The sequence below is a fragment of the Pelophylax lessonae genome, assembly GCF_965119305.1.
Source record: "Pelophylax lessonae genome assembly, chromosome: 10".
Taxonomy (NCBI): domain Eukaryota; kingdom Metazoa; phylum Chordata; class Amphibia; order Anura; family Ranidae; genus Pelophylax; species Pelophylax lessonae.
The window spans coordinates 37985805-38012683 of NC_138777.1; the positions used below are offsets into that span (position 1 = coordinate 37985805).

The 26879-nt window shown below is 45.0% G+C and overlaps 1 protein-coding gene across 4 annotated transcripts in view; it reads left to right on the plus strand.

Moving 5' to 3' along the window:
- The window catches only part of SHANK2 (SH3 and multiple ankyrin repeat domains 2), a 976209-nt gene that overhangs the window by 643787 nt on the left and 305543 nt on the right, over positions 1-26879 (plus strand). For all 4 annotated transcript variants that reach the window (XM_082271109.1, XM_082271110.1, XM_082271111.1 and 1 more), the window contains exon 14: positions 15473-15548. In XM_082271109.1, coding sequence (XP_082127235.1) covers positions 15473-15548 — 76 coding nt within the window. The remainder of the gene's footprint in view (positions 1-15472; positions 15549-26879) is intronic.

Consider the following 26879-nt stretch of genomic DNA (forward strand, 5'->3'; position numbering starts at 1 on the left):
CTCCAGTTCTGACGTCGGACTGTTTTCTAGCTTTCTCCTGAAACCTGTTTACAGTTCCCAGGAAGGGGGGCAAGGTGCGTCCAATTCTGGACCTCAAGGCGCTAAACTGTTTCTTGTGGATACAGAAGTTCCGAATGGAATCCATTCGCACGGTGGTGGCGCCCCTACATCAGGGGGATTTTCTCGCCTTTGTCGACATCAAGGATGGCTACCTTCACATCCCCATGTGTGTTGCCCATCAGCACTTCCTCCACTTTGCCATGGGCGAGGAGCATTATCAATTTTTGGTGTTATCCTTTGGTTTCGCTTTCGCTCCTTGGGTCTTCACATAAGTGTTGGCCCCGGTTCTAGCATTACTGCATCAGCAGGGAATCATGATACTGGGGTACCTGGATGATCTGCTTTTGTGAGCAGAGTCTTTGACTGCTCTGTTGGCAAACTTAGAGATTACTCTGCAAACGCTGGGTGAGTTCGGTTGGATTCTGAATCTTCAGAAGTCTGCTCTGGTCCTGTCCACGAGCCTGGACTATCTGGGTCTGACTCTGGACTCGGCCTCGGCCAGAGTGTTCCTTTCTCTGGAAAAACTTCACAAGTTGCAGAAGGGAATTTGGCTTCTGCTGTCCAGCAGACAGTCCTCTCTGCGGGCTTGCATGCGGGTGCTGGGCCTACCTTCGAGGCGGTTCTGTTTGCGCAGTTCCATACGAGATCTCTGCAAAAGGAGATTCTGGTGAAGTGGAACAAGGATCCTCAGTCTCTGAACCATCTGATCTTGTTGAGCCGGAACACGAGGGGGTCCCTGGTTTGTTGGCTTCGTTCTCCAGCACTTCTTCTGGGAAAATAATTTCTTCCACTGTACTGGACGGTTGTTACCACGGATGTCAATTTAACAGCTGAAAAAGGCATTAGTAGCGCAAACACAACAAGGTCAGAAAAGACAGATGCTCATCCACAACAGACATCTGCCAGCAAAATAATATTGCAATCCATCAAAAACCCATATAATCCTTGATAGAGTCTCTAATTAGATGTAAAAGTAATCCAGGAAAGAAGAATCAAGATCCCAGGTGTGCAGCTTGAAGGAATACACCTCACACTCCACCACCAATTAGTGTCTCAATCCAGAGAAGATGGCAACTCACCAGACTGTGACGCCTATCCACTCTCATGGAAAGGCTCACAAGCATAGCTACTACTCCCCTTTGACAAAGTCAGAAATTACGAAAAGCTTCAGGGCGTGACCATACGGCAACCGGAATTGATCAGCAGTGACGGACGGACCGCTCCGAGAGAACGCCACACCACCGTGGAGAGGGTGAGGAGACCCCCGGGGTGTCTGTCAGTTAATCTGCAATCTTGCAAATCATGCTGTTTAAGATTCACTATACTTGTAAGTGTAATGATATAGGAAACTTTTAATAAAAGTGTGTTTTTATGAAAACAATATCACACTATTGCGGCAATTCTTTCTTTTATCCTGAGTGTACTGTGTGCAAGGGGTGGAGAAAAGGATTTTTCCTATATCCAGAATTATATTCCAAAATAAGTCCAGAGGCTGTCCATGAGAGTGGATAAGCGTCACAGTCTGGTGAGTTGCCATCTTCTCTGGATTGTGACACTGGTGGAGGAGTGTGAGGTGTATTCCTTCAAGTTGCACATTTGGGATCTTGATTCTTTTTTCCTGGATTACTTTTACATCTATTTAGAGACTCAATTAAGGATTATATGGGTTTTTGATGGATTGCAATATTATTTTGCTGGTGGATGTCTGTTGTGGATGAGCATCTGTCTTTTCTGACCTTGTTGTGTTTGCGCTACTAATGCCTTTTTTCAGCTGTTAAATTGGTATTTATTTGATTTTCGTTATAACTTTAAGTAGCAGCAACATGTCCATTAGTGGACATTAAACATCTGGGTTATCCCATACAGGTCATTTATGTGTGCAGGGGACCATTTTATATTTTTTATATTGTTTTAAATTTATGAAAAATATTTGTGGCGTTTTATAATTGTTACCACGGATGCCAGCCTATCCGGATGGGGATGTGTCCTTGGCACAGAGTGTGCTCAGGGGGTCTGGACTCTGGAAGAGTCCAGGCTACTGATTGATGTACTGGAGCTCAGAGCGATCAGACTTTGTCTGGATCATTGGACAAGCCCTCTCCAGGAGTGTCCGGTATGGATCCAATCCGACAATGCCACGGCCGTGGCCTATGCCAATCACCAAGGGGGCACAAAAAGTGTTCTTGCAGCTTGGGAAGTAGCCGGCATTTTAAGGTGGACAGAACGGTTTGTTTCAACCCTCTCTGCTATGCACATTCCAGGAGTGGAAAATTGGCAGGCTGACTATCTCAGTCGACAGACATTAGACAAAGGAGAATGGTCACTTCATCCAGAGGTGTTCCATCACTTGTGTCTCTGGTGGGGGACTCCCGAGGTGGATCTGTTGGCCTCTCACCTCAACAGAAAATACAGAGGTTTGTGGCACGGTCTCTCGATCCTCTAGCCGATGCCACAAACGCCTTAGTGGCTCCCTGGAGTCAGTCTGATATACGCCTTTCCTCCTCTCAAGCTTCTGCTGAGACTCCTTTGCAGGATCGAGGCGGAAGGGATTCCGGTCATCCTAGTGGCTCCAGACTGGCCTCGCCGGCCTTGGTACGCCGATCTGGTACAGCTAGTCGCTGATGCTCTTTGGAGACTTCCTCTCAGGGAAGATCTGCTGTCCCAAGGACTGATCTTCCATCCTGCTTTACAGTCCCTGGCTTTGACAGCTTGGCTGTTGAAAGCCAGGTGCTGAATGATAGAGGGTTGTCTGAATTGGTGATTCCTACACTTTTAAAAGCTAGAAAATCTACTTACAATAAGATTTACCTTCGTACCTGGAAGACATACATTGCATGGTGTGAATTAGAGATCGACCGATTATCGGCAAGACCGATATGCACTTTCCCCGATATATCGGAATTGGCCCCAGAGGTTACCGATATTGCCGATATTGTTGTGACGTCATTGCGTATGTTGCGCCACGCTCCTCCACGCACTGGGACAGCTTCTGCCTTCTTAGGCCGCCTCCCTCAGCCTCGCCTGGAGTCAGGGAGTCTCGGAACAGTGCACACAGTGTGTTTACCACAGCCGCCATACATACACCCACCTACAGATGCCCGGTGCCAGCCAGCCAGCCATCCACACACCCACAGGCCTGTACCAGCTAGCCAGCCACAGGCCCTGTACCAGCCAGCCACCCACCCATCACACAGGGTGCCAGCCAGCCACCCACCCACCACTGGGTGCCAGCCAGCTACCCACCAAAGGGTGCCAGCCAGCCACCCACCAAAGGGTGCCAGAAGCAACCCACCCACCACAGTAACAGATTTGTGTTGAAAATTGTGTTTATTTTGCAAAACTTTAAATGTTCAAAATATCGGCCCATATCGGCCGATCCCGATATGCAATGGCCAAAATATCGGTATTGGCAACGAAAAACCGATATGGGTCGATCTCTAGTGTGAATCCCTACGGGTTCACCCTCGCTCCTTTTCGGTGACTCAGATCCTGGCCTTCCTTCAGCGAGGGGTCGAGCAGCTTCTGGCCTTGAGTACCATCAAAGGCCAGGTCTTGACCTTGGTGATTTTCTTTCAACATCCCTTGGCCACACACTCCACAGGGAGTGAGACACTTGGTTCACCCAGGTGAAGTCTACATTGCCACCGTTGGACCTCAATTTGGTGTTTTCTGTTCTCCAGAAATCTCTCTTTGAAAATATTCGGGAGATTCCCCTACTTACGTTGTCCCAGAAGGTGGCCTTTTCGGTGGCTATTACTTCTGCGCACAGGGTGTCTGAGCTGGCGGCACTGTCCTGTCGTTCACCTTATGTTGTGTTGCCCTCCCTTATGTTGTGTCTTGTGTTGCCCTCCCTGTGTCCCAAGGCTAAGCATCCTGAGGAAGTTGCCTTGCATTCCCTGGATGTGGTTCGGGCAATCAGGGTGTACCTGGCAGCTATGGAGTCGTTTTCGGAAGTCAGACTCACTAGACTTCGTAAGGGGCTGGCTGCTTCTACTGCGACCATTTCCAGATGAATCAGACAATTCAGGCCTATTCCATCAAGGGTCAGGTTCCTCCTTTCTCTCTCAAGACACATTCTACTCAGGCGCTTAATGCCTCCTGGGCCTTCTGTCATCAGGCGTCAGTGGTACATGTTTGCAATGTGGCCACCTGGTCGTCTGTACACACTCACAAAGTTTTATAAAGTGGATGTGTTGGCATCTGCGGATGCTTCTTATGGCCGCACAGTTTTGCAGGCTGCTATTTTTTAGGTGAGTTCCAGTTGTTAATAGTTCAGCTCCAAGTTACCTGGTTGGCTATGTTTAGCCTTGGGGAAGTTTGTTTTCTGCTGTTCCCACCCCTTATGTTTGACACTGCTTTGGGACGTCCAATACGGTCATGAAGATGAAGAGCTGTGTCCATCACTGAACGCAAGAGAAAATGGGATTTCTCTGTCACTCAACAGCCCCATAAGAGGGACCTGCAGCTGCATTGACCAGCTCCGAATCTGTATCTGAAGTATCAGATAAAAAATGAGGGTAGGCAGGGGTCACTTCTTGACCCCCGTCCCTGACAGGCCACCTCCACCCGGGATACCAAAGACTCCAAAACTGCTGAAAATGCATTAAAAACAAGTGGGGTACTGGAGGGTCCTTCGGCCACCTTGAGGGGATCAGGTGCGGCAGAGTCAATGATTATACAAGACATTTGCCAGCGACCAAAAAAAAAAAAAAAATGACAAAGTAAAAAACTTTTTTTTTTTTTTTTTTTTGTAATCCCCCAGCGTAACAGCGCCCCTCAGTGTTACCTGCCTTTTTGGACCCCACAGAGAGAGAGAGACCCCAAGGCTCATCCCTGATGCACAGAAGTTTTCTATCAGCTTGCTCAGTGCTGTCCTGTTACAGACAGGAAGTCTTTGGCCCTTTTTCCTGGCTAAAGGAGGCGGCTCCGCCCCTTAACACGCCTTCCGGCGCCTCCCCCTGGCTCCACGAGGTGTTTGGTCACCTCAAACATGGCCGCCCCCATGCTGGAGACACGAGGCTACGCCAATATGGCGGCCTCGTGCGATCTGCCAGACAATGGCGGCGGCCTGTACAGGATTCAATGTTCGCCTGCGGGAGTATCTCGGCCCCACAACCTTCACCCTGATGGTGATAACCCTGGCCGGCGGTACCGGACCCTGGCGGGCCGCCTGCGGTCCGTGGGCCGTCGGAAGGCAGCTCTCTGCCCTTGCTGGAGGAATGGCGATCTGGACTACAGTGATTCAGGCATAGGCATCGCCCTGTGAACGCCTCTGACAGGTAAGATACCTCTTGCCCATTCTAGTACTGCCACTGACTTCAGTCACCTTTACAGTTTTAAAATGACATTAGATAGTCAGCTCCCAAACCAAGCCTCCTGGTTTCTGTTCACAAAAATCACCCTCAAATTGGGGGATCTGTGACCTGTTATAGGATAGAGGGGAGACCCATCCTACCATTCCAGAGAGGGGCCCGCGTTCACCACAAACCCGTCAGGGGGAAAGGGGGAACATACTACTCACCATACCGGAACCAGGCGGGGGCGCCACTCCTGACAGAACCCCTCTCCACCAGGGTGGGGGGGGCTGTCGACCAGTACGGACGCCGTGGCAGGGTCAGTCCCCGTCCAGTGGGACTATGTCGCGGCCGACCCAGCGCGGAGCTATGGCCTGCACGCGCTCGTAGGCTGAACTGGGGTGACCACTGGATCTCAACATCCAGCCCGTCGCCCAGTTACAGCTTGCTCGCTTGAAGATCGCACAGGAACACTGGAGAAAAAAAGCTGTCTAAAAAAAATCTTTCTAAGAAAAAAATCCTGCCAGGACCGAAGATCCTAGCAAGGCATCTAGGTCCTTACTCCTAACTAGACAGAAAAAAACTGATTTGCTGTAGCAGGAAGTGAGAGGATATACCCTCTGGGACTGCCCCTTGGGTGTGGCCAGAACGTTTTCTTTCCTGTCTAGTCCTACTCCTGTAGAGAGCAGCATAACCCGAGTTGTTATTAATCAACGAGGACTACGTCTGTCAATGAGCTTAAGAGAAAAGGATTTTACGGTAAGATTTTACAAAAATCCATTTTTTTGACTTACCATAAAATCAATTTCCCTGATGTTCATTGACGGACACAGCACCCGCCCCTCTTTGGAATTGGGTTTTTCTTCTGACACTGTTTGTTACAAAACTGAATGCAGATAGCAGGAAGTAGGAGTATACCCCCAGGGACTGCCTCATAGGCATGCTCAAGCTTTTTCCTCTGCCTAGTGTCCTACTCCTGTAGGGGACAGTATAACCCTATGGTCATGAAGATGAAGAGCTGTGTCTGTCAATGAACATCAGAGAAATGGATTTTACAGCAAGTCAAAAATCCAATTTTTTTGAATGAATGCAAAGGGTTCTCTGATTGGACAAGGTAAACAGGTGGGGCTGTGTTGTCACACACTCCACCTCATCCACTCTGAGAAGGCTTTGGATTTATCCAGAAAACAAAGTGTTCCCATCACGCTGTCCGTTCAGTATTGGGCTCTGGAAGCAAGTGGAGATGACTGGCGTAGTGGTGTCTACTTCAGTGATTTCCAGCTTCCAGGGATAATTGAACAGGTATGGTATATACTGTACATAGTTACATTGGTCCCAATTGGACCAATATAACTAATGGCACTTTTCCACGGCAAGTACCGGCTCGGCTCTACTCGGCCCGGCTTAGCCCGGTTTGCTTTTCCACTGCTGGTACCGCATGGTATGGTGTTGGAACGGTTCGGTACGGTACGGTATGGTTTGCTTTTCCACTAAAGTAGTACTAAAGTTAAGTGGGTGGGATAACAACGGGGTGGGTGGGATTCTCTGACCAATCAGTGGCTAGTAGTGACTGCATGCAAAGGATTGTGGGATATGGTACCGGGTATGGTACCTCTTGGAACCACAATCGAGTAGGTACTGTTTTTGAGAGCCGTACCGTTCAGTTCCATGCAGTTGAAAAGCGCTGCTGTACCGTACCGTACCGTACCGAACCGTTCCTACACTATACCATGCGAGCCGAACCGTTCGGTTCCATGCAGTGGAAAAGTGCCATATGTAAAAGTATACCATAACTGGAATTCAACTGGATATCTTATCGTTAGCATTTTCATACACTTTAAGAAATAATGGTTTGTAATTTTTATGGAACTTTGTTGCCTGTGTGCCTCAGTATGAAGCCTTTAAAGTCCCTTTTTGTTAGGAAGGATTTGTTTCTATATGTCCTGTCTTTGGACATTTTTTTTTTCGAGACCTGGCAAGGATTTCAAATACTGTGGTGTCAACTCCCCGTCTTGCCAATCTCTGAAGTGCGACCTGCATTTTGATCACATTTGACAGGCCGTGAGGAGGTGTTTTATCACCTCCTCACTTCCTGCTTTAACCCCTGGATCCCTGCATTAGCATGCTGCAACCAGGTGCATGGCACCTGGTTGCAGGGTGCTTGCAGAGCCTCCTCGTTCACCCGAATGGGTCATATTCGGTGGGCCCCACGCTCGCCAAAAGCAGCAGGGGCATAATTCCTACCACAGTCCCTAAGCATCGCTGCAGCAGCATGCGTAAACCTCCGGCTGTTGCTTCGGCAGCTAAAAGGGGTATCAGTTGGGGTGCGGGGGGGGGGGGGGAGCTGCTTAAAACATAGTTTAAAGTGAATGCAAATGATCACCTTGTAAAACAGCCCATTCAGTTTACAATAGAAATTAATGGCAAAACATTTTTGTATAGATCTAAAAAAACATTATAAATACCTTTTTTCCCCTTTTTTATAAGTGATCACATTCCCTTTGTTCTCAGCTGCATAAAAGCTGGGGGGGGGGGGGGAGAAGCAGCACCACACTGAGCTTCTCAATGAATTGCTTTGCAGCGGGGGCGTGTCAGGACGAGTTTGATTATTGGAGGAGAGTACACGGAGTTCCCAGTATAGCTAGAGAACTGACCACATTGTGCTCTCCTGCTTAGTATGGTCAGTTTTGAATCAGAAAGCAAGGGGACTAGCAAGAAGGCCAGGAATGCTACACAAATGAAGCAATACAAAAATACAAAGAGAACAGGATACTTTCTCATACAAGTACATGGTACAGCAGGCACATATCAGGAATCGGAAGTGTTGGGGTAGCAGACGCTTTAACTGTGGGATTTTACCGTCCCTCCAACCTTACACATAAACAATTCATTATATGACTTCATCTTTATTTCTACCACATGTAAAATACATAAAAAATGCAACAGAAGATACACAAAGGTGGCCCTAACTCTCATGAAGCTATTCAGAATCACAAATTTCTCTAAAAAATTTAAAGAATGTAAAAACCAGTAATTGTCCTGTAATTTTTAAAGAAAATAAATATGAATTTTATCTTATGACACCAATAAAACCCATTCTAAGAACGCTGATGATTTTGACATCACTAAAGCCCTTTTCCAAAAGTAACGGCCACATATCTATGGTGTGAAGAAGAACTGGACTGTGACAGATTTTCATTTTATCTGGCACTAAACTGAATGCAGACATTTAACATGCAAACTTGGGAGGACTAGGATTGGTAATTAATTTTTTGCTTGTTAATTAGCTCAAAGGTTTCCAGTATATTGCTTCCAGTTTGGCGAAGTGAGGCACTAAAGGAAATCAATATGTCAGTTATGTCCTGGGTGTGGGATTGGATGAATCCTTTTAGAATATATTCAGTATTTAATTCTTTACATTGATTACCCATTAATGTGATAGGGCAAAGTAGGTACTAAATGTTAATTACTGCCACTATAGCTAAATAACCATGGTTCAATGTAGATTTCCCGACCTAAAGTTTACAATACAGGGTATCACTGTTAGCTGTCATCTAAAGGGTGCCAAAATCTTTCGGGCAGGAATCCCTCTTGACCTCTTTCCTCAAAAGGAATGCTTCTTTCTTCCATAATGGTCCCTTTAAAAGACATCCACATATTTTTCAATGTGATTGATAATCTCATGGTTTCGATATTTAGATCTCATCTTCTAGAAACGGACCTAGGGATTTTAATCACTTTTTTGTAATTCTATTAAGATTGAGTAAAAAAAAAAAGCAATTTAACAAATGGGATCATCAATCTCTTTTTTTTGAAGGAGTTGCAGTGTGTGTTGATGTACTGAGTTTTATGTTCCCCAAAGCTGCACCGTTTGTGAGAAATTGACCTCTGGCCCCTGTAGTGACATCATTTGCACATGCTCCGTTTTGCTCCAATTCACAGCTTTCTCAGTGGGCCATCAAATCCTTCACAAAGGAGCTGTGCCAACATCCATCTTAATCACGCAAGAGTTCCGTCACTTGCAGACCGTGTAAACATTGCAAAAAGTAAAAAATGGATAAATACAGCACTTGCAACTGTGCAAAAATACAAATGACAAAATCAGATAAAAAGTCCAAAAAATATCCAATAAAGAATTTAAGATGCAAATCTATTAACCTTCTATGATGAAGTGAGTTGCCATCTAGATAAAGGAAGGCCTGTGGATGTGGTGTATCTGGACTTTGCAAAGGCATTTGACACAGTTCCCCACAAGCGCTTACTGTACAAACTATGGTACGTAGGTATAGACCATAGGGTGAGTACCTGGATAGAGAACTTGCTCCAGGGGCGAGTCCAGAGGGTGGTGATAAATGGGGAGTACTCGGATTGGGCGGGTGTGGAAAGTGGGGTCCCCCAAGGTTCTGTCCTGGGACCAATCCTGTTTAATTTATTTATAAATGATCTATATGAGTAGATATCCAGCACAATCTCGGTATTTGCGGATGATACTAAACTAAGCAGGGCAATAACTTCTATACAGGATGTGGTAACCTTACGATGAGACCTGAACAAAATAATGGAGTGGGCAATTACATGGCAGATGAAATTTAATGTTGAAAAATGTAAGGTAATGCACTTGGGCGTCAGAAATACGAACACAAGGTACTCACTAGGGGGGGGAACCTCTGGGTGAATCTAAGATGGAACAGGACCTGGGGGTCCTAGTGGATAACAGGCTTGGCAGTGGCATGCAATGAAAAGAAGTCCATTCTATTGCTCTCAGCCTCCTTCAAATCTCCAAATGCCCTCCAAATGTTCCAGGATGGCTAATTTCGTTCTCGATGGTCCCATTGTATGTAGGAACATTGCTGTAGATGTAATTTGCAGTGTGCATGGATGGGATTCAGGGATGTCCGATGCGCATTCAATCGGACAACCAGGGGGGCATAAGAAGTGTCCCGGCGGCTCTGGAGGTAGCCGGCATTCTAAGGTGGGCAGAAAGGTTCGTTCCAGCACTCTCCACCATACACATTCCCGGGGTGGAAAACTGGCAGGCGGATTACCTCAGTCGTCAGGCGTTGGACTAAGGGAAGTAGTCCCCTTCAGGTATTTCTGAGGTGGATCTTTTGGCTTCCCAGCTCAACAGAAAGGTGCAGTTTTTGGCTCGGTCACAGGATCCTCTGGCAGATGCCACAGACGCGCTGGTGGCCCCGTGGGGCCAGTATCGTCTGATGTACGCCTTTCCTCCTCTCAAGCTTCTGCCAAGACTTCTATGCAGGATCGAGGCAGAAGGGATTATTGAGTATTATATAGGGCCACGTGTCTGCCTTAGCGATCTTCTTTCAAAGGCCCTTGGCCCTGGTGCGTACTTTTCTTCAGGGAGTTTGGCAGTTGGCTCCTCCGGTGCGGTCTCCGTTACCGCCTTGGGACCTCAATTTGGTGCTCTTAGTCCTCCAGAAGCCTCCCTTTGAGAATCTTTGGGAGATTCCCCTGCTTACAATGTCCCAGAAGGTGGCCTTTTTGGTGGCTATCACCTCTGTATGCAGGGTGTCCTAATTGGCGGCACTATCCTGTCCGCCTTACTTGGTGGTTCACAGAGATAAGGTGATTCTTCACCCCTGTCCATCGTTCCTTCCAAAGGTTGTCTCTGATTTTCATTTGAATGAAGACATTGTGTTGCCTTCCCTGTGTCCCAAGCCAAAACATCCAAAGGAAATTGCTTTGCATGCCTTTGATGTGGTCCAGGCGATTAGGGTGTACCTGGCAGATATGGAGTCTTTTAGGAAATCAGATTCACTATTTGTGCTCACGGATGGGCCTCGGAAAGGGTTGTCCGCTTCCTCTGAGACCATTTCCAGATGGATCAGACAGACGGTGGTTCAGGCCTATTCCATCAAGGGTCAGGTTTCTCCTTTCTACTCGGGCTCTCAGTGCCTCCTAGGCCTTCTGTCATCAGGCATCAGTGATGCAGGTTTGCAAGGCGGACACCTGGTGGTCGGTGCATACTTTCACAAAGTTCTATAAAGTGAATGTGTTGGCATCTGTGGATGCTTCCTTTGGCTGCAAAGTTTTGCAGGCTGCTGTTTAGAAGACTTGGTCCTCTTTGAGGGTGTATTATTCTTTTCAGGTGGGCCCCAGTTGTTTTGGTTAAGCTCCTGTTTACCTGGTTGGCTATAGTTTAGCCTTGGGATTTTCTTCTTGGCTGTTCCCACCCCTCATGTTTATCACTGCTTTGGGACGTCCCAATAGTTAAGAAGATCAGGGGCTGTGTCCGTCAATGAACGAAAGAGAAAATGGGATTTTTGACTTACTGTAAAATCCATTTCTCTGATGTTTATTGACGGACACAGCACCCACCCCTCTGTGGAGTTGTAATTCTTCTGACACTGCTTGTAACAAAACTGAGTGGCTATAGCAGAGAGAGCGAGTATACCCCCTGGGACTGCCCATAGGTGGAGCCAGACTATTTTTCTGCCTAGTGTCCTACTCCTGTAAGGGGCAGTATAACCCAATGGTTAAGAAGATCAGGAGCTGTGTCTGTCAATGAACATCAGAGAAATGGATTTTATGGTAAGTCAAAAATCCAATTTTCTCATTTTGGATAGCATTAGGGAGGATTTTAACCTATGCCAGATTTTTTTTTTTCACCATCTTTGTCCTATTGCAGAGATTACGGTTCACTTCCTGTCCTATAGCCAAACAGAATGTGAGAGAAAAGTCCTGCAAATAAAAGGAACTCCTTGGGGACCCCCATGTCACCAGAACTAGTGTCCCCATTGGATGGTTTTCCCTTTTTTCTGGGGACAACCCACAATTTGGGGATTTTCTTTTACTTTCACTTTCAATGATAATGGTAAACAGGACAAATAGAGAGGGTGACTCTCCTTAGCACTGAACAAAGAAGGAGTTTTAGCGCTCACCTACACAGAAAAATACACCAAGGCTAAACATGTTGGAATACAATGTCACAGTTTAATGTGATAAAATGATTGAAAACTTGTCCACAGAAGCTCCAATGGGAAGATGGCAAAAAGAAATAACCCCATCCGCAGGTCACCATTCCAACATTCTAACAAGCCATCACACTCTTAGCTGGTACTTAAAGTCATTTTTTTTAGTTTTAAATAGAAGAGTTAAACCCCCCTATAAGGTTCATTTTTTGCTGCCTTTGGTCACCTGGGGAGATTTTTCTTCACTTACAGACCTAAAAAGTTATCAGATAATGAGAGCAATTCTCTCCAAAGTAAATGGAATTTCCTTTTTAGTTGTCACAGGGATGTCACCATTTACGCATTTCCCCACCACCCCCTCTTATTTCTTTATCTCTTCTTTTCTCTTCACACCTTACAATCTAAAAATTGAGCTTCTAACTTAGTGTGACCGAAAGGCAAGTTAGAGGCTCTCCTTGCAGAAGATTATGACAAATGAGAAACGTTGAATCTATTTGTTTTTGTAACATATATGCTGTTGTTCTTGTTTCTTTTGATATAAGCCAAAATGTAAGTCCAATTGAACAAATGTTTCTTTCTTTCTTTCTTTGTAAACTGCAATTTATATTTTCAATAAAACATTTATGGCAAAAAAAAAACATCAGAAGGTAATCTTATCCTACTCCGCATTACCCAAAACTAACTTTACTTTGGTAACATACACATAATACAGCTGTGGCACTGATAAACTGACTCCATGTTGGTGAGATTAAGGCATAGTATGGGGCATTAGAATTTTGCACGGGGCAACCAGTAGCATAAGGCGTACAGTGTACCCAAGAAACTCTTTAATGCTTTAATTTTTTTTCATAAAGCTTGTGAAGAAAAAATGTTTAAATGAAAGGACCTCTCTATATAGGCAGTTGAAGTTATATGCAATTCATAATAGTTCAAGTCAGGCTTGGCCCTTCCCCTGCATCATACTGGGCCTCTTTCCATTTTTTTTCCATATTTCAAACCAATAGCTTGGTTTGAAAAGTGGAAAGAGGCAGAGCCAAGCTCAATTTGTACAGGTACGCTCAAAATTTGCGCCTAATTGCTGTTGTCTGTAGTATATTTGTGGATCTCCTGATCGTTGTGAGATGCATCCTTTCTCCTCTTGAGTCTCCCAATTGGTTTTCCATTGTGATCTCCTGGTGCTACAAATAGGTTCATTAATGGGACAGCCTTCAGTAGCAGACAGTCCTATATGTAGACTCAGGAAATAGTAAGGGTATTGGGATAACTGCAGGTTTTACAGCAATAGTCAGGGCATGTAACACCAGCTGGTTACATCATCTCAGAATTTTATGTTCATTTTGACAACCATTTCTTATCATATGCCTAATTTGAATGCCTCAGATTTTTAGCAAATGTACTTGCAAATGTGGCAGCTTGTCTGATCATATAGTGGTTAAACATTTAACATGTGAAGGGATTTAGTAGGCTCCAAATTAATTTACAGGTCATCAAGCTTAAAGTGATTGTAAACCTTAGACAAAGTATGTACAAAGCATATCCCTCTATAGTGTGTACTTGTCACAATCCAGAGCACTAAGTGTAATTTCTGTCAGCTTCCTTCCTCTGCTATCACTTCTGACAAGTTTTCCTAACACCAAGAGAAAAAAGGTAACAGGGAGGGAGCTCCAGCACACAGCCTGTAATCAAAAGCCTCAGCTCTGTTCCTGTATGCTGTGTAAAAGGGTCTGTGTCTCTTCCCTCCAATCAGTTCTCGAAGCTCTCTCACTGAGCTCTGCAGAGTGTAATTTTAGATCTCCGCCCTCTGCTTTTTAGCGTGCTGACATCCTGTGTAAATTCTGGAATTTTAATGGATGTACAGGACAGGTGGCTGCAGATAAACAGGTACAACTTACATAGGAGATTACCATATCCCTTCCCTGGGTATGTAAGGGTTTGCAACCACTTTAACCACTTGCCGACTGCGCTATAGCAAAATAACGGCTACAGCGTGGTCGGCCATTTCTGGGAGGACACAGCTGATCACAGATCAGGGTAAAGAGCCATTTACTGCGGCTGTTTACCACATGATCAGCTATGTCCAATCACAGCTGTTCACAATGCCAATTATAGGCATTCCTTTCCTCACGCTGTCACAGTGTCCTGATTATCAGTGCAGCCCCAACAGTGCCCATCAGCGCTGTCAATCAGTTCCCACAAGTGCCGCTGATCAGTGCTCCATATCAGTTCTACCTTATCAGTGCAGCCTTATTAGCACACATCAGTGAAGGAGAAAAATTACCTGTTTGCAAAACTTTATAACAGTTTATAAAACGTTTTTTCGTTTTTTAATAATGTTTGGTCTTTTTTTGTTTGTTAAGCAAAAAATAAAAAACCCAGTGGGGATTAAATACCACCAAATAAAAGCTCTATATTTGTGTGAAAAAAATGATAAAAAATTCAGATGGGTACAGTGTTGCATGACCGCGCAATTGTCATTCAAATTGCGACAGTGCTAAAAGCTTAAAATTGGCCTGGGCAAGAAGAAGGGTAAAAATGGCCAGTAGGCAAGTGGAAAAAGCTGAACTTAAAAGCCACAAAATACAGCTTTGTAATAACACATCAGGAATTTTTATTATGTTTTTTTAATGCAAGTAGTGCAAGTTTCTGGATTTGACCTGGTATCAGTCTTTTGCAGTTTTCTATGCAGAAGAGCTCGGAGAGGGGAAGGGAAAAGCAGGAGCCAGTCAGGTGTGTTGCAGTGCAGGGTGACAGAAGATGATGATGAGTTGATAAATCTGCTTCTTCTCCTTTTACTGTCCCATCACAAGGTGGGGTGTAATGGTGACCTGTAACCACAAGTACGACTACAACAGAGAATGATTAGGTCCACCTCCTGCCAAGCAAAGCTGTACTGTGAGGCAGACCTGCGTAAACTTTAGAACTGGATAGACCGCATTGCAAATCTTTTGTAAAACAGCTTCCATATGTTTTTCATCTATGTAATTAGCTGTTGGCCAGGAGGTCAGTTTTAATGAGGAATAATTAATGCTCAGAAATGTGTCACATGATTTGGTAACACAAACCGTACGAAAAACAGTAGTAGAGAAGCAGACAGGTTCACCATGACTGCTTAAACCAGTTTTAATGTTCTTTGATTAGAGCTATCCTTTACTGTTTAATCTATGTTTATTTTTTTCTCTTTTCTAGAAACACGCACAGATAGAACAAAAAAATTATTTAGACACTATACTGTTGGATCTTATGACAGCTTTGATGCTTCCAGGTAAGAATGATCCAATTGCAAGGTGTTGATATTTCTTTAAAGTTAAAATTTTTTTGTGTTCAAGCTGAGATTAAGGTTCTATTAGTTGTAATGTGCAACTCATTTAAAGCCCTGCTCCAAGAATATGAAAAATCCACCATTGCAGTGCTCTCTCTCTCTACACTCCCCGCCCCCCATTGCAATTAAAATGCTTACTATGTCTAGAGGCTCCAAAGTGAGATGTATATACTAACCTCATTGCGGGCTTTGGCAGTGTCCTTCCAGCACTGCAAGTGATCCCCACAGCCTAATCTGTAAGCCATGACTACCAGTGATCACACTCCCCATGTACAACACAAGGTTGATGTCCCTGTATTGTACTTAATGAAGCTCATTAGTGCCGGTTCAACGCGGCACGACTTCGGGGGCGACCTGTGAAGTGGCGTGCACCGCGACTTTGGCGTGACTTGCACGGACTTCATATAATGAATGTCTATGCAAGTCGCTCCGATGTCGCCCCGGAGTAGTACAGGAACCCTTTTTTAAGTCGGAGCGACTTGAGTCGCTCCTATTAGAACGGTTCCCGTAGCACACAATGGGCCGCGACTTGTCAGGCTGACCAGTCGCCTGACAAGTCGCGGTAGTGTGAATGGAGTCTAAGGCTCCGCACACAGACTGGAGCTTCAGGGAGAGGAAGAGCACACCGGAGCCCACTAGAGCTTGGGATATGGTAAGGAACCACTGCCTGTATAGTACCCCCTAGATATAATGAGCCCCAACCCCTTCATTTTGCCAAGCAAAGGAGGGGATTTTTAGTATTCATGGATTTGGGCTTTATATGTACATGTATAAAATATTATGTGGCACCTTTTCTACTGATGATGAGCTCTGAATGTGTTCATGATTATTCACAGAGATTATTCATCAAGTTGAAAAATATTTTATCATAGATTGTTTTTACAAAGATCTATCTATCTGTGGGTATTGGTATTAAAGCCAAATGTAGGGTTTCTTGCTCCCCCCATGCCCATTAAGAATGCTTTGCTTTTGAGGCACCCACCAGTAGTGTGTGATTCTTTGCTTTTTTAAATAACTTTATTATGTTTTCTGCTCTGTCACGTGATGCATTGGGTAATTTTTGGTCTTCTTCTTGAGGTGGACAGTCTTGTATGTTGCATAAAAATGCCACTGACGTAGGGACATCAGCGCCACCTTTGCATAAATACACTGTGAATTAGGCTCCGTTCACATGTAGGCGTTTTTGGGCGTTTTTGGAGCGTTTTTCTGCTCACTGATCAGCTCTCAAAACGCCCAACAAGACAAATCCCATTCATTGCAATGACCCCTGTTCACATCTGAGCGTTTTGACGCCCTAAGGAAAACGCCCAACGCTCAAAAAAATACTTGAGCTTCTTTTTGGGCAGATCACAGGCGTTTTGTCCCATAGACCTCAATGTAAAGTGATATTTGGCGTTTCACAGGCATTTTACAAGCGTTTAGTTGCTCCTGATCGGCTCAAACAGCACAGCTCTCCACCCAGCTCTCCACCCAGGTCTCCACCCCCTTGGCATGCCTCTGCTGTGAGCACATTTTCCTGAAACATGGAGAACAGCAGTTAGGCAGTTTAGGTGACCAGACCCTGCCATACCAAGGTGACCGTAATGAACTTTACTGACTTAGCCTGCTGCCATACCAGGGTGACCGTAATGTAGTTTAGGTGAACTGACTCTACTATGCCAGGGTGACCGAACTCAAGGTGACTGTGAACTGACTCTACTATGCCAGGGTGACCAAACTCTTCCATGCCAAGGTGACCGTAATGTAGTTTAGGTGAACTGACTCTACTATGCCAGGGTGACCAAACTCTTCCATGCCAAGGTGACCGTAATGAACTTTACTGACTTAGCCTGCTGCCATACCAGGGTGACCGTAACGAAGTTTAGCTGACTTAGCCTGCTGCCATACCAGGGTGACCGTAATGTAGTTTACAGTGAACTGACTCTACTATGCCAGGGTGACCAAACTCTTCCATGCCAAGGTGACCGTAATGTAGTTTAGGGTAAATTGACTCTGCTATGCCAAGGTGACCGTAATGTAGATATATATATGGAATCAAAAAACACCATTTTGAAGCCCTCAAACCCAATAAATGCCCCTAAAAAGTGCCTAGGGTTCTGGATCATGCCCCAGGGACTATGAATCAGGCAAAAAAAAAGTTCTTAAAAATTGTCGTTTTTGATAGAGAGCCAATTATTGAAAAAAAAATAAAAAAAAAATAAAAAAAAAAGATTTCTTTGGATTTAGTGTCTGGGGGGTCTAAAAAGTGTACCTGTGAAGTTTCAGCTCTGTAGCATGTCCAGAACCATAAAAAAAAAAGATCATGCAGAAGAGGAGGTCCCTGGGAGGTCCAATGCAGAGGAGGAGGTCCCTGGGAGGTTCCTTTGCAAATGATGTAAAAAAACCACTCTGCTTTTCCATTGGTCACCTCATTACACAAAAACACCTGTTAAAAACGCCCAAAAAAACGCCTGTAAAACGCTTGCAAACGCTTGCAAGAACGCCTATAAAAACGCCTGTAAAACGCCTGAAAAACGATAAACAAACGCCTGAAAAACGCCAACGCCTACATGTGAACGGAGCCTAAAGGGTATCATGCTCCTGGAGAGGGGCCATTAAAGAGTCAAGGTGGGTCTTGTGACTTATGGTCACTTATAGCAGACCAGAGAGACAAATGTGTAGCTCAGACCTGCACTGCTGACTTGGTTCCATTGTAATGGTAGTGGACAGCACAGTCAACAGCCTATGTACGCACAGGCAATGAGCTGGTAGGCAGGGAAGTGACATCACCTGTGACTGGAACTATACAGGCAATGGCATGTAGGTCGCTCATATTTTGCGCAGACAAGCACTGCCCTTCCCACTACCTGAGTGTAGATGCATATGCTGATGCACTGGACCCCCAGTAAAACATTTTTTTAATGTGGCAGCTAACAAGAAACGAAAGACTGCACAGGAGTATTATTATATTTACATCCTATGTTTTGAGTAGCACTTTAATGGAAGTTTGTACATTTCCTGGTTAAAGTGGAACTACACTGAATTTCAGCACCACAAACCAAAAATTCATTTTTATGTTTCAAAGCAAGCTCCCCCATCAATCCATGTCTCTATGCTTTATTTTGCTGAGAAATCACTTTGAAAAACACCCGCTAACATTTCTGGATTTCTTGAGACAGGGCAGATGATTCATGTATAGGGATAGGCACAGACCAAGGCTGTGGCAGACATTTTCCAAAGTACAGACCTTAGTGAAGGACACCAAGGTACTTTTAAAATGAAAACCATCAAAAAACACTATCCTCTACTAGGGTTAAGGCCCTTCTCCAAAGGGGGATCTATGGGGACCCTTCTCTAAAGGGGGATCTATGGGGACCCTGCTGTAATAGGGGATCTATGGAGACCCTGGTCTGCTCTAAAGGGGGGACTATGGGGACCCTGCTCTAAAGGGGAATCTATGGGGACCCTGCTCTAAAGGGGAGCTATGGGGACCCCATAGATCCCCTGTTAGACCATGGTTCCCCATAGATCCCCTTTTAGAGCAGACCAGGGTGCCCATAGATCCCCCTTTAGAGCAGGCCAGGGTTCCCATAGATCCCCTTTTAGAGCAGGCCAGGGTTCCCATAGATCCTCCTTTAGAGAAGGGTCCCCATAGATTCCCCTTTTAGCAGGATCCCCATAGATCCCCCTTTAGAGCAGGTCAGCCAGGGTCCCCCATAGTTACCCCTTTAGAGCAGGCCAGGCAGGGTCCCCCATAGATCCCCCTTCAGAGCAGGCCAGGCAGTGTCACGTCTCACAAGTAACGGGAAGCTGGGGAGCATGCTGCGCACACTGAGACAAGCAGCGGGCACAGTTCCTTCTGTTCTTCTTCTTTCTGTGAGTCCTTCGCTCTGTCTGAAGGTCAGTGCCTGGGGGTGGGGCAACCAACATGCAACTTGAGCAGTGTGTAGCAGTCCTACCAACCAGCGGGCAGCAGCGGGGGAGGTGGAAGTGTTGTATTTGACTGCACCCCGCAGACCCTGCCAGGACTACACCAGTGTCCGTGTATAGACACCTTGCTTATCCCTGTTCATGTAGCGTTTTCTTCCTGAAATCCATCTGCTCTTAGTTCAGGCATGCAGGCAGGAGGGTGTGCTTAGCTGAAAAAGACCCTCCTCCCTTCATGAAGACTCCTGGGATGTATGACATAATTTGCCTCTGCCTGAAAACCAGGAAGGAACTGAAGAAATGTAAAAAAAAAGTCTAAAACTAGTAAATATAATATATCTTCCTATCTATTTACTAATGCTAGCAGCATTAGGATCAAAAATAGTCAATGTTATTTGAGAGAGTGAAGTTTTGCTTTAAGATTTAGTGTTCCGTTGTCAGAAAAAAATAAAAAAAATTCTATAGCAAGGAAAAGTGGTGGTTAGTCCTAAATGATGCAGAGAGCAGCGCTGACATGCTGATAGCATTAGTGCCGTTCCCTGCACTGTTTCTCAGTGAATGCAGGGAGTCAGTGGACAGTGGTTTTCACGGACACCAGGGGAGGTGTCTTGGGCACAGATTTGGCTCAAGGGGTTTGGACTCCAGTCTGCCAATCCGTATCATGGAGATTTGGGCAATCAGGCTTTGCCTGTCCCTGTGGACAGATCGTCTACAGGGGTGCCCAGTGAAGATTAAACCAGACAATTCCATGGCTGTGGCATATGTCATTCATCAAGGGAAAACCAAAAGTGCCCTAGCGGCCAGAGAAACAGTCGTCATTCTAAGGTTTGCAGAACAATATGTTCCAGCCCTTTCTGCTATGCACATTCCAGGGGTGGAAAATTGGCAATCAGACTACCTCAGTCGAAAGGCGTTGGAGCCGGGCGAATGGTCTCTTCACCTGGAAGTGTTTCAACAACTGTGTCTCTGGTGGAGGACTCCCAATGTGGACCTGTTGGCCGCTTGTCTCAACTGGAAGGTTCAGAGGTTTGTAGCAAGGTCTCGGGATCCTTTGACCGATGCCACAGAGGCTCTGGTGGCCCCTTGGGGCCAGTATCGTCTAATTTTCGCTTTTTCTCCACTACAGCTTCTGCCAAGACTTCTGCGCAGAATTGAGGCACAAGGGATTCCAATCATTCTGGTGACTCCAGACAGGCCTCGCCGGTCTTGGTACACAGGCCTCGTACAGCTGGTAGCGGATGCCCCTTGGAGACTCTCTCTCAGAGAGGATCCTTTTTCTCAATGACCGATCTTCCATCCTGTTTTACAGTCGCTGGCTTTAACGGCCTGGCTATTAAAGCCAGATACTGAAGGATAGAGGGTTGTTGGATTCAGTGATTCCTACACTGTTAAAAGCTAGAAAATCTACTTCTAGGAAGATTTATCATCGAGTTTGGAGGGCATATATTTCTTGGTGTTAGTCTCGTGGAGTTTCTCCCCGTTCCTTTTCGGTGTCCCATCTGCTGGAGTTCCTACAACAGGGTGTAGATCAGCGTTTTGCTCTGGGCTGCATCAAGGGCCATATTTCTGCCTTGGCTATCTTTTTCCAACGGTCGTTGGCTGCAAATTCTTTGGTTCACACTTTCACCCAGGGGATTCGCCACTTGGCTCCTCCGGTAAGGTCCCTGATACCTCTGTGGGACCTCAATCTGGTACTGTTGGTCCTTCAAAAACCGCCATTTGAAAATGTTTATGAACTTCCTCTGCTTACTCTGTCACAGAAGTTGGCCTTCTTGGTGGCTATTACTTCTGCACGCAGGGTGTCGGAGCTGGCTGCGTTGTCCTGTCAGTCACTGTACCTGGTGGTTCACAGGGACAAAGTTGTGCTCCGTCCCTGTCAGTCGTTCCTTCCTAAGGTCGTCTCGGGTTTCCACTTGAATGAAGACATTGTGTTGCCTTCCTTGTGCCCTAAGCCAAAACATCCTAAATAAATTGCTTTACATTCCCTGGAGGTGATTTGGGCAATCAGGGTGTACCTGGCGTCGATTCAGAAATCAGATTCCTTGTTTGTCCTTACGGATGGATCTTGTAAGGGGCAGGCTGCATCTGCTGAGACTATTTCCAGATTGATCAGGCAGAAGGTGGTGCAGGCCTATTCCATCAGGGGTCAGGTTCCTCATTTCCCTGTCAAGGCGCATTCTACAAGGGCGCTTAGTGCCTCCTGGGCCTTCGGTCATCAAGCGTCAGTGGTCCACCTGTGCAAGGCGGCCACATGGTCCTCTGTGCATACATTCACAGATTTTTTTCAAGGTGGATGTACTCTCTTCTGCTGAAGCTGCGTTCGGCCGCAAAGTTTTGCAGGCTGCTGTTGCAGAGTCTCCTGCCTCTTGAGGGTGTATTTTTTCTGGTTGGTGAGCTCCAGTTGTTCCTGGTTGAACTCTGGTTTACCTAGTTGGCTATGTTTAGCCCTTTTGGGAAGTATGTGTTTTCCCATCCCTCATGTTGACACTGCTTTGGGATGTCCCAAGGGTCAAAGAAGATATGGAGTTGTGTTCATCAATGAACGAAAGAGAAAACTGGATTTTTGTCTTACCATAAAATCCTTTTCTCTGATGATCATTTACGGACACAGTACCCACCTCTCTGTTGAGTTGGGTTATGTATTCTTCTGACACTGCTTGTTACAAACTGAAGTCCTATAGCAGGAGGTGGGAAGTTTACCCCCTAGGACTGCCCTAGGGGTGAAGGCAAATTTGTTTTTGCCTAGTCCTACTTCTATGGAGAGCAGCATAACCCAAGGGTCAAAGAAGATATGTAGCTATGTCTGTCAATGAACATCAGAGAAAAGGATTTTACGGTAAGACAAAAATCCAGTTTTTGCCTACAGTTGAACTTTTTACTATGACTATTTTTTAAGGTTTTTTTGTTTTTGTTTTTTTACATTTTGTCTAGAATTTGACTTTTTACTATAACAGGGACTGACATTTTAGGCCCTAGAGCAGAGGTCTCCAAATTTTCTAAACAAAGGGACAGTTTCCTGTCTTTCAGACTTTAGGTGGGCCGAACTGGGACCAGAGGGAGTAAACAATGTCCCATCTTTGGTATAAGTGGGAGGAATAGTGCCCCATTGCTGGTGTCAGTGGAAGGAATAGTGCCTCAAGGGCTGGATAAAGACAAGCAAGAGCCACGTTCGGTTCCCCAGGCTGTAGTTTGGAGACCACTGCCCTAGAGCAGCAACGCACCAACATTTTAGGACCTGCTTGTAAGCAGATGTCTGCTGGAAAACTGTTTTTTTATGTTACTTTTTGATTGAATATTTATGTAATTTTACTTTCTCATTATATTAGCAGAAGCCATTGTGGTCTGCTTACTAAAGGCAGAAAGACTGCACTTTGCAAGTTCAGTTGCTCACATTTTACTCAGAGCTTAGTGAATGTGGTGAAGCTTCACTTTGTAAAGAATACCCAATTCGGTGCAAAAAAACAAAAATAAAGCATTTTTGCTTTCACACGATTGTATGATGGAAATCAGCAGAGCTTTACCACATTGACTAATCTCTGGGAGTGCAACTACACTTGCAAAGTACATATTCTATTTGCCTTTAGTAAATCGGCCCCATTGTGGTCTTTTTTTATTTTTGTTGTATATTTTTTTCCAAAATGTTCTGACATTCCTTGCTTGTCCAATCACCACCGCTTTCCACCTTAACCACTTGCCGACCGCCGCACGACTATCTACGTCGGCGGTCAGCCCCTCACAGGCAAACTAACGTAGGTCTACGTCGCTTGCCTGTGAGGGTCTAGGGAGCGAGGGAGCGCGCGCCACCGGAGGCGCGCTCCCGCGTGGTCACGGACCCCCCCGCGCGTGTGACCAGCGGACCCGATGTCCGCCGGTCACTCGGCGATCGGCGGGGGAGAGGGAGAATGTCAGGCAGCTTGTGTAAACAAGCCACCTGTCATTCTCCTCGCTGTAAAGACACTGATCACACGGATCTAGTATGTAGATCCGTTGATCAGTGTCCTTACAGCTGAAGCCACAGCCAATCACAGTAGAAAGCACGCTCCTAGGGACACACACAGCCCCTCCCTCCCAAATAAAGTTAACCCCTTCACTACCAGTGTATTTTTACAGTAACAGTGCATATGTATAGCACTGATTACTGTAGAAATGTCACTGGGACCCCCAAAAGTGTCACAAATGTCAGTCAAGGGTCCGATCTGTCCGCCCCAATGTCGCAGTACCGCAAAAAAAATCGCAGATCGCCGCCATTTCGCGTTAAAAAAAAAACAACAAAAATGACAAAAATCTTTCCCTTTGTTAGTAAACGCAATAACTTTTGTGCAAACCAATCAAAATACGCTTTTTGCGATTTTTTTTACCAAACATAGGTAGCATACCTACCTATGGGGGGAATTTCATATAAAAAAATGTGAAAAATATTGCTATTTTTGCAAAATTGACGCTCTTTTTTTGTTTATAGCGCGTGATCAAAAAATCGCACAGGTGATCAAATACCACCAAAAGAAAGCTCTGTTTGTGGGAAAAAAAGGACGCCAAATTCGTTTAGGTACAGCGTCGCACGACCGCGCAATTGTCCGTTAAAGTCACGCAGTGCCGAATCGCAAAATACCCCCTGGTCAGGAAGGGGGTAAAATTTTCCGGGGCTTAAGTGGTTAATAGCAACAAATGAGCAAGCATCATTAAAAAATATAAGTCAGTCCCGGTTCACACATATGTGATGTCAAGCCCCGTACACACGTACCGATGGTCGGCTTACAAATGTTCCTCTTTTCTCCCCGGGATGTCGGTGTCTGCTGAAAAGTGCAAAGACAGCACAAGGACAGCACAAGAATTTTGTCCGCCGACTGCAGAAGTGATGTCATGTAATGGTTAACTTTCCCTGTGTTTTCTATTTTCTGAGCATGCCCAGTCTTGCAAATCTGCGGTCTGTCGGCCGAATTGTGTACTGACAGGCGAACAATCGTCCGTTCTGGTGTCGGCATACAAATATTTTCATGTTTGCACGAAAGACTTTTGTCCGCGGATTGTGCGCAGACATCTGTCGGAGGCACCATACTAACACGCGTACAATCGGCAGATCCTTCGACCACCGACGTTTGTATGCCGACGATCGGTACGTGTGTACGGGCCTTCAGACATCAAATGTGATTCACACCGCACTGCTATGCAAACCACATGTGATGTCTGTGCGTTGCAAAATCAGCCATACAGATTGTAAGGCTGAATTTGACTTGCATTCGGACCAAAGTCGCACAGGACCCATTTTTTGGTCTGCACCAGAATCGGATCAAATCTGTGTTTGCACTGCGATATGCAAACTGATCTGGGGGTGTCGTTAACTTTGTATTGACACGCCCAGCGATTGGCATATGGCAGTGTTAACTGCCTGCGAGTTGAGTGCAATGCGGAAACCCGCAGCGGATTTGCAGGGATCCCGCTTAGCTTATGGCACTCAGACAAATGTTTGCTAGTATGTCATGTTAAACTGTTCACATTTGTTGTTTTTACATACAGTTCTGTTTGGTATTTTGCTTTTAAGGAGGAATTGTTTCCCAGTTGTGAGAATACATTAGCAGCTGCTTTACCAAGGTTTTTCTTTTTTCTGGACCAACAAACTCCAGTTGTGCTTTTTGTAGGTTGGTGTTTTTCAACCTTGGGTACTATTGTGTTTTATCTCCAACTTATAAATGTATTTTGCTTGCTTGTTTTATATCAAACAGGAATCTACTCAGTATGGTTTAGCTCGCTGTTCATGTTCATGCTAATAATGACAGATATGACTAGTGCACATCCCATTGTTGTGTTCTTTAACTTACTGATGCTTATAGGTTTGGTGTTTCCACCTATATCTATAATCCATAGTTTACGAACCCAGGATAATCACTTGCCATGAAAATTAATTTCTTAATTAAAATGGAGGGAGGCGTCTGACTTCCAGGGATGCGAGGAAGCATCTCTGGTGAGACTATATATTTTGAGATGATATCACTTTTCTAAATTAAGAAATCTGCAGATAGACGGCAGAGCCCAACATTGTCAAAATTTGCCAAGACCTCCAGAAAACATTGGTTTGAAAGCTTACTTCATTTATGCACGAAACAGTTCAAAATGACATCCAGAGGGCCCCAGACCTCAGTACAATCCTGGAAACAACCCTGTGTTCTAAGGCTTCATTGCCTGTGGGTTGGGCACCATTGAAAGGGCAAAACAAAACCCGAGGTGGTGAGTACCTGCTGGAGGTGTAAAAGGAAGATGGCCCCATCCTCCATGTCTTCTGGTCTTGTAAGAAATTAGATTTTGGTCTCAAGACAGAAAAAAAAGGAAAGGAAAGGGCAACTTATCTCTCATGCACACACACTGTCACAAACTCTCATTGTGCATCTCTCTTGCATTCAAAAATGGCTAAGTTTCCTCCACACTACTTTTGCTGTATTACTACAGGAGTCTGTGCCTATTATGGACTTTAATTTCTCTACCTCTGTAATTCCTCTGAAAACATATGAAACTGCCTGGTTCATAAATTATAGTAATCCACAAGGTTCAACCCAGAAGGACGGGGTTGGGGTTATTATGGAAATTGTTTGCATTTCGTATCCCTTTTCCTTTTATAGGGTCTCTTAAACCCCCATCTATATTCCATTCTCATTTAAGGCATTGAGTATTATTGTTGAAATACGTCTTACAAATTCATGTATTTAGGGCTGGAGGAATGCGTGTCCCTATATGTAAATTATATAATTAAGTATCTAGTAGATCTTCAGTCCTAACCAACTAGACATAATTTATTACTTTGGCCAGTTTTCTGAATGTAAAGTTTACTGGAGGAAAACTATCATCTTCCCAAATGATGATATCATTCATTACCCACCCATGTGAACTTAAGATTTAAAATATATGTGTATATATAACTCCTGATCAGTTTGATGGGAAAAATCAATTTCTTTAAAATGGTATTCCTGCGTATATTTTTTATATGGCCTTGGGATTCCTTAGTACATAGAATACACTATTTTTCAAGAATTGGATTCCCTAATATGGTTACACATATAAGGGCAAAATACACTTAATTTGTCGCTCACTTTACTTGCCAATTTCTGGTTGGCCTTTTCTAACCTATATCTATATTATACAGTTTTTAAATGGACATATGTTAAGTGGTGGATGAATGTAGCTGCTCCCACTTTGGAGACTGCAGTCTTGTCCTTATGAGAAATTATATCTATCAGTAAACATTTTTTACATAAATATTGTCCTTTTATGGACCTACAACCTGCAATTCTGCTGGGCTTTAGGAGGCTTAGTCAGGCAAAACTAGTTGGTATCCCAGATACTGGTATTTCTAGCACTCAAAGTATTGCATAAGTTGAA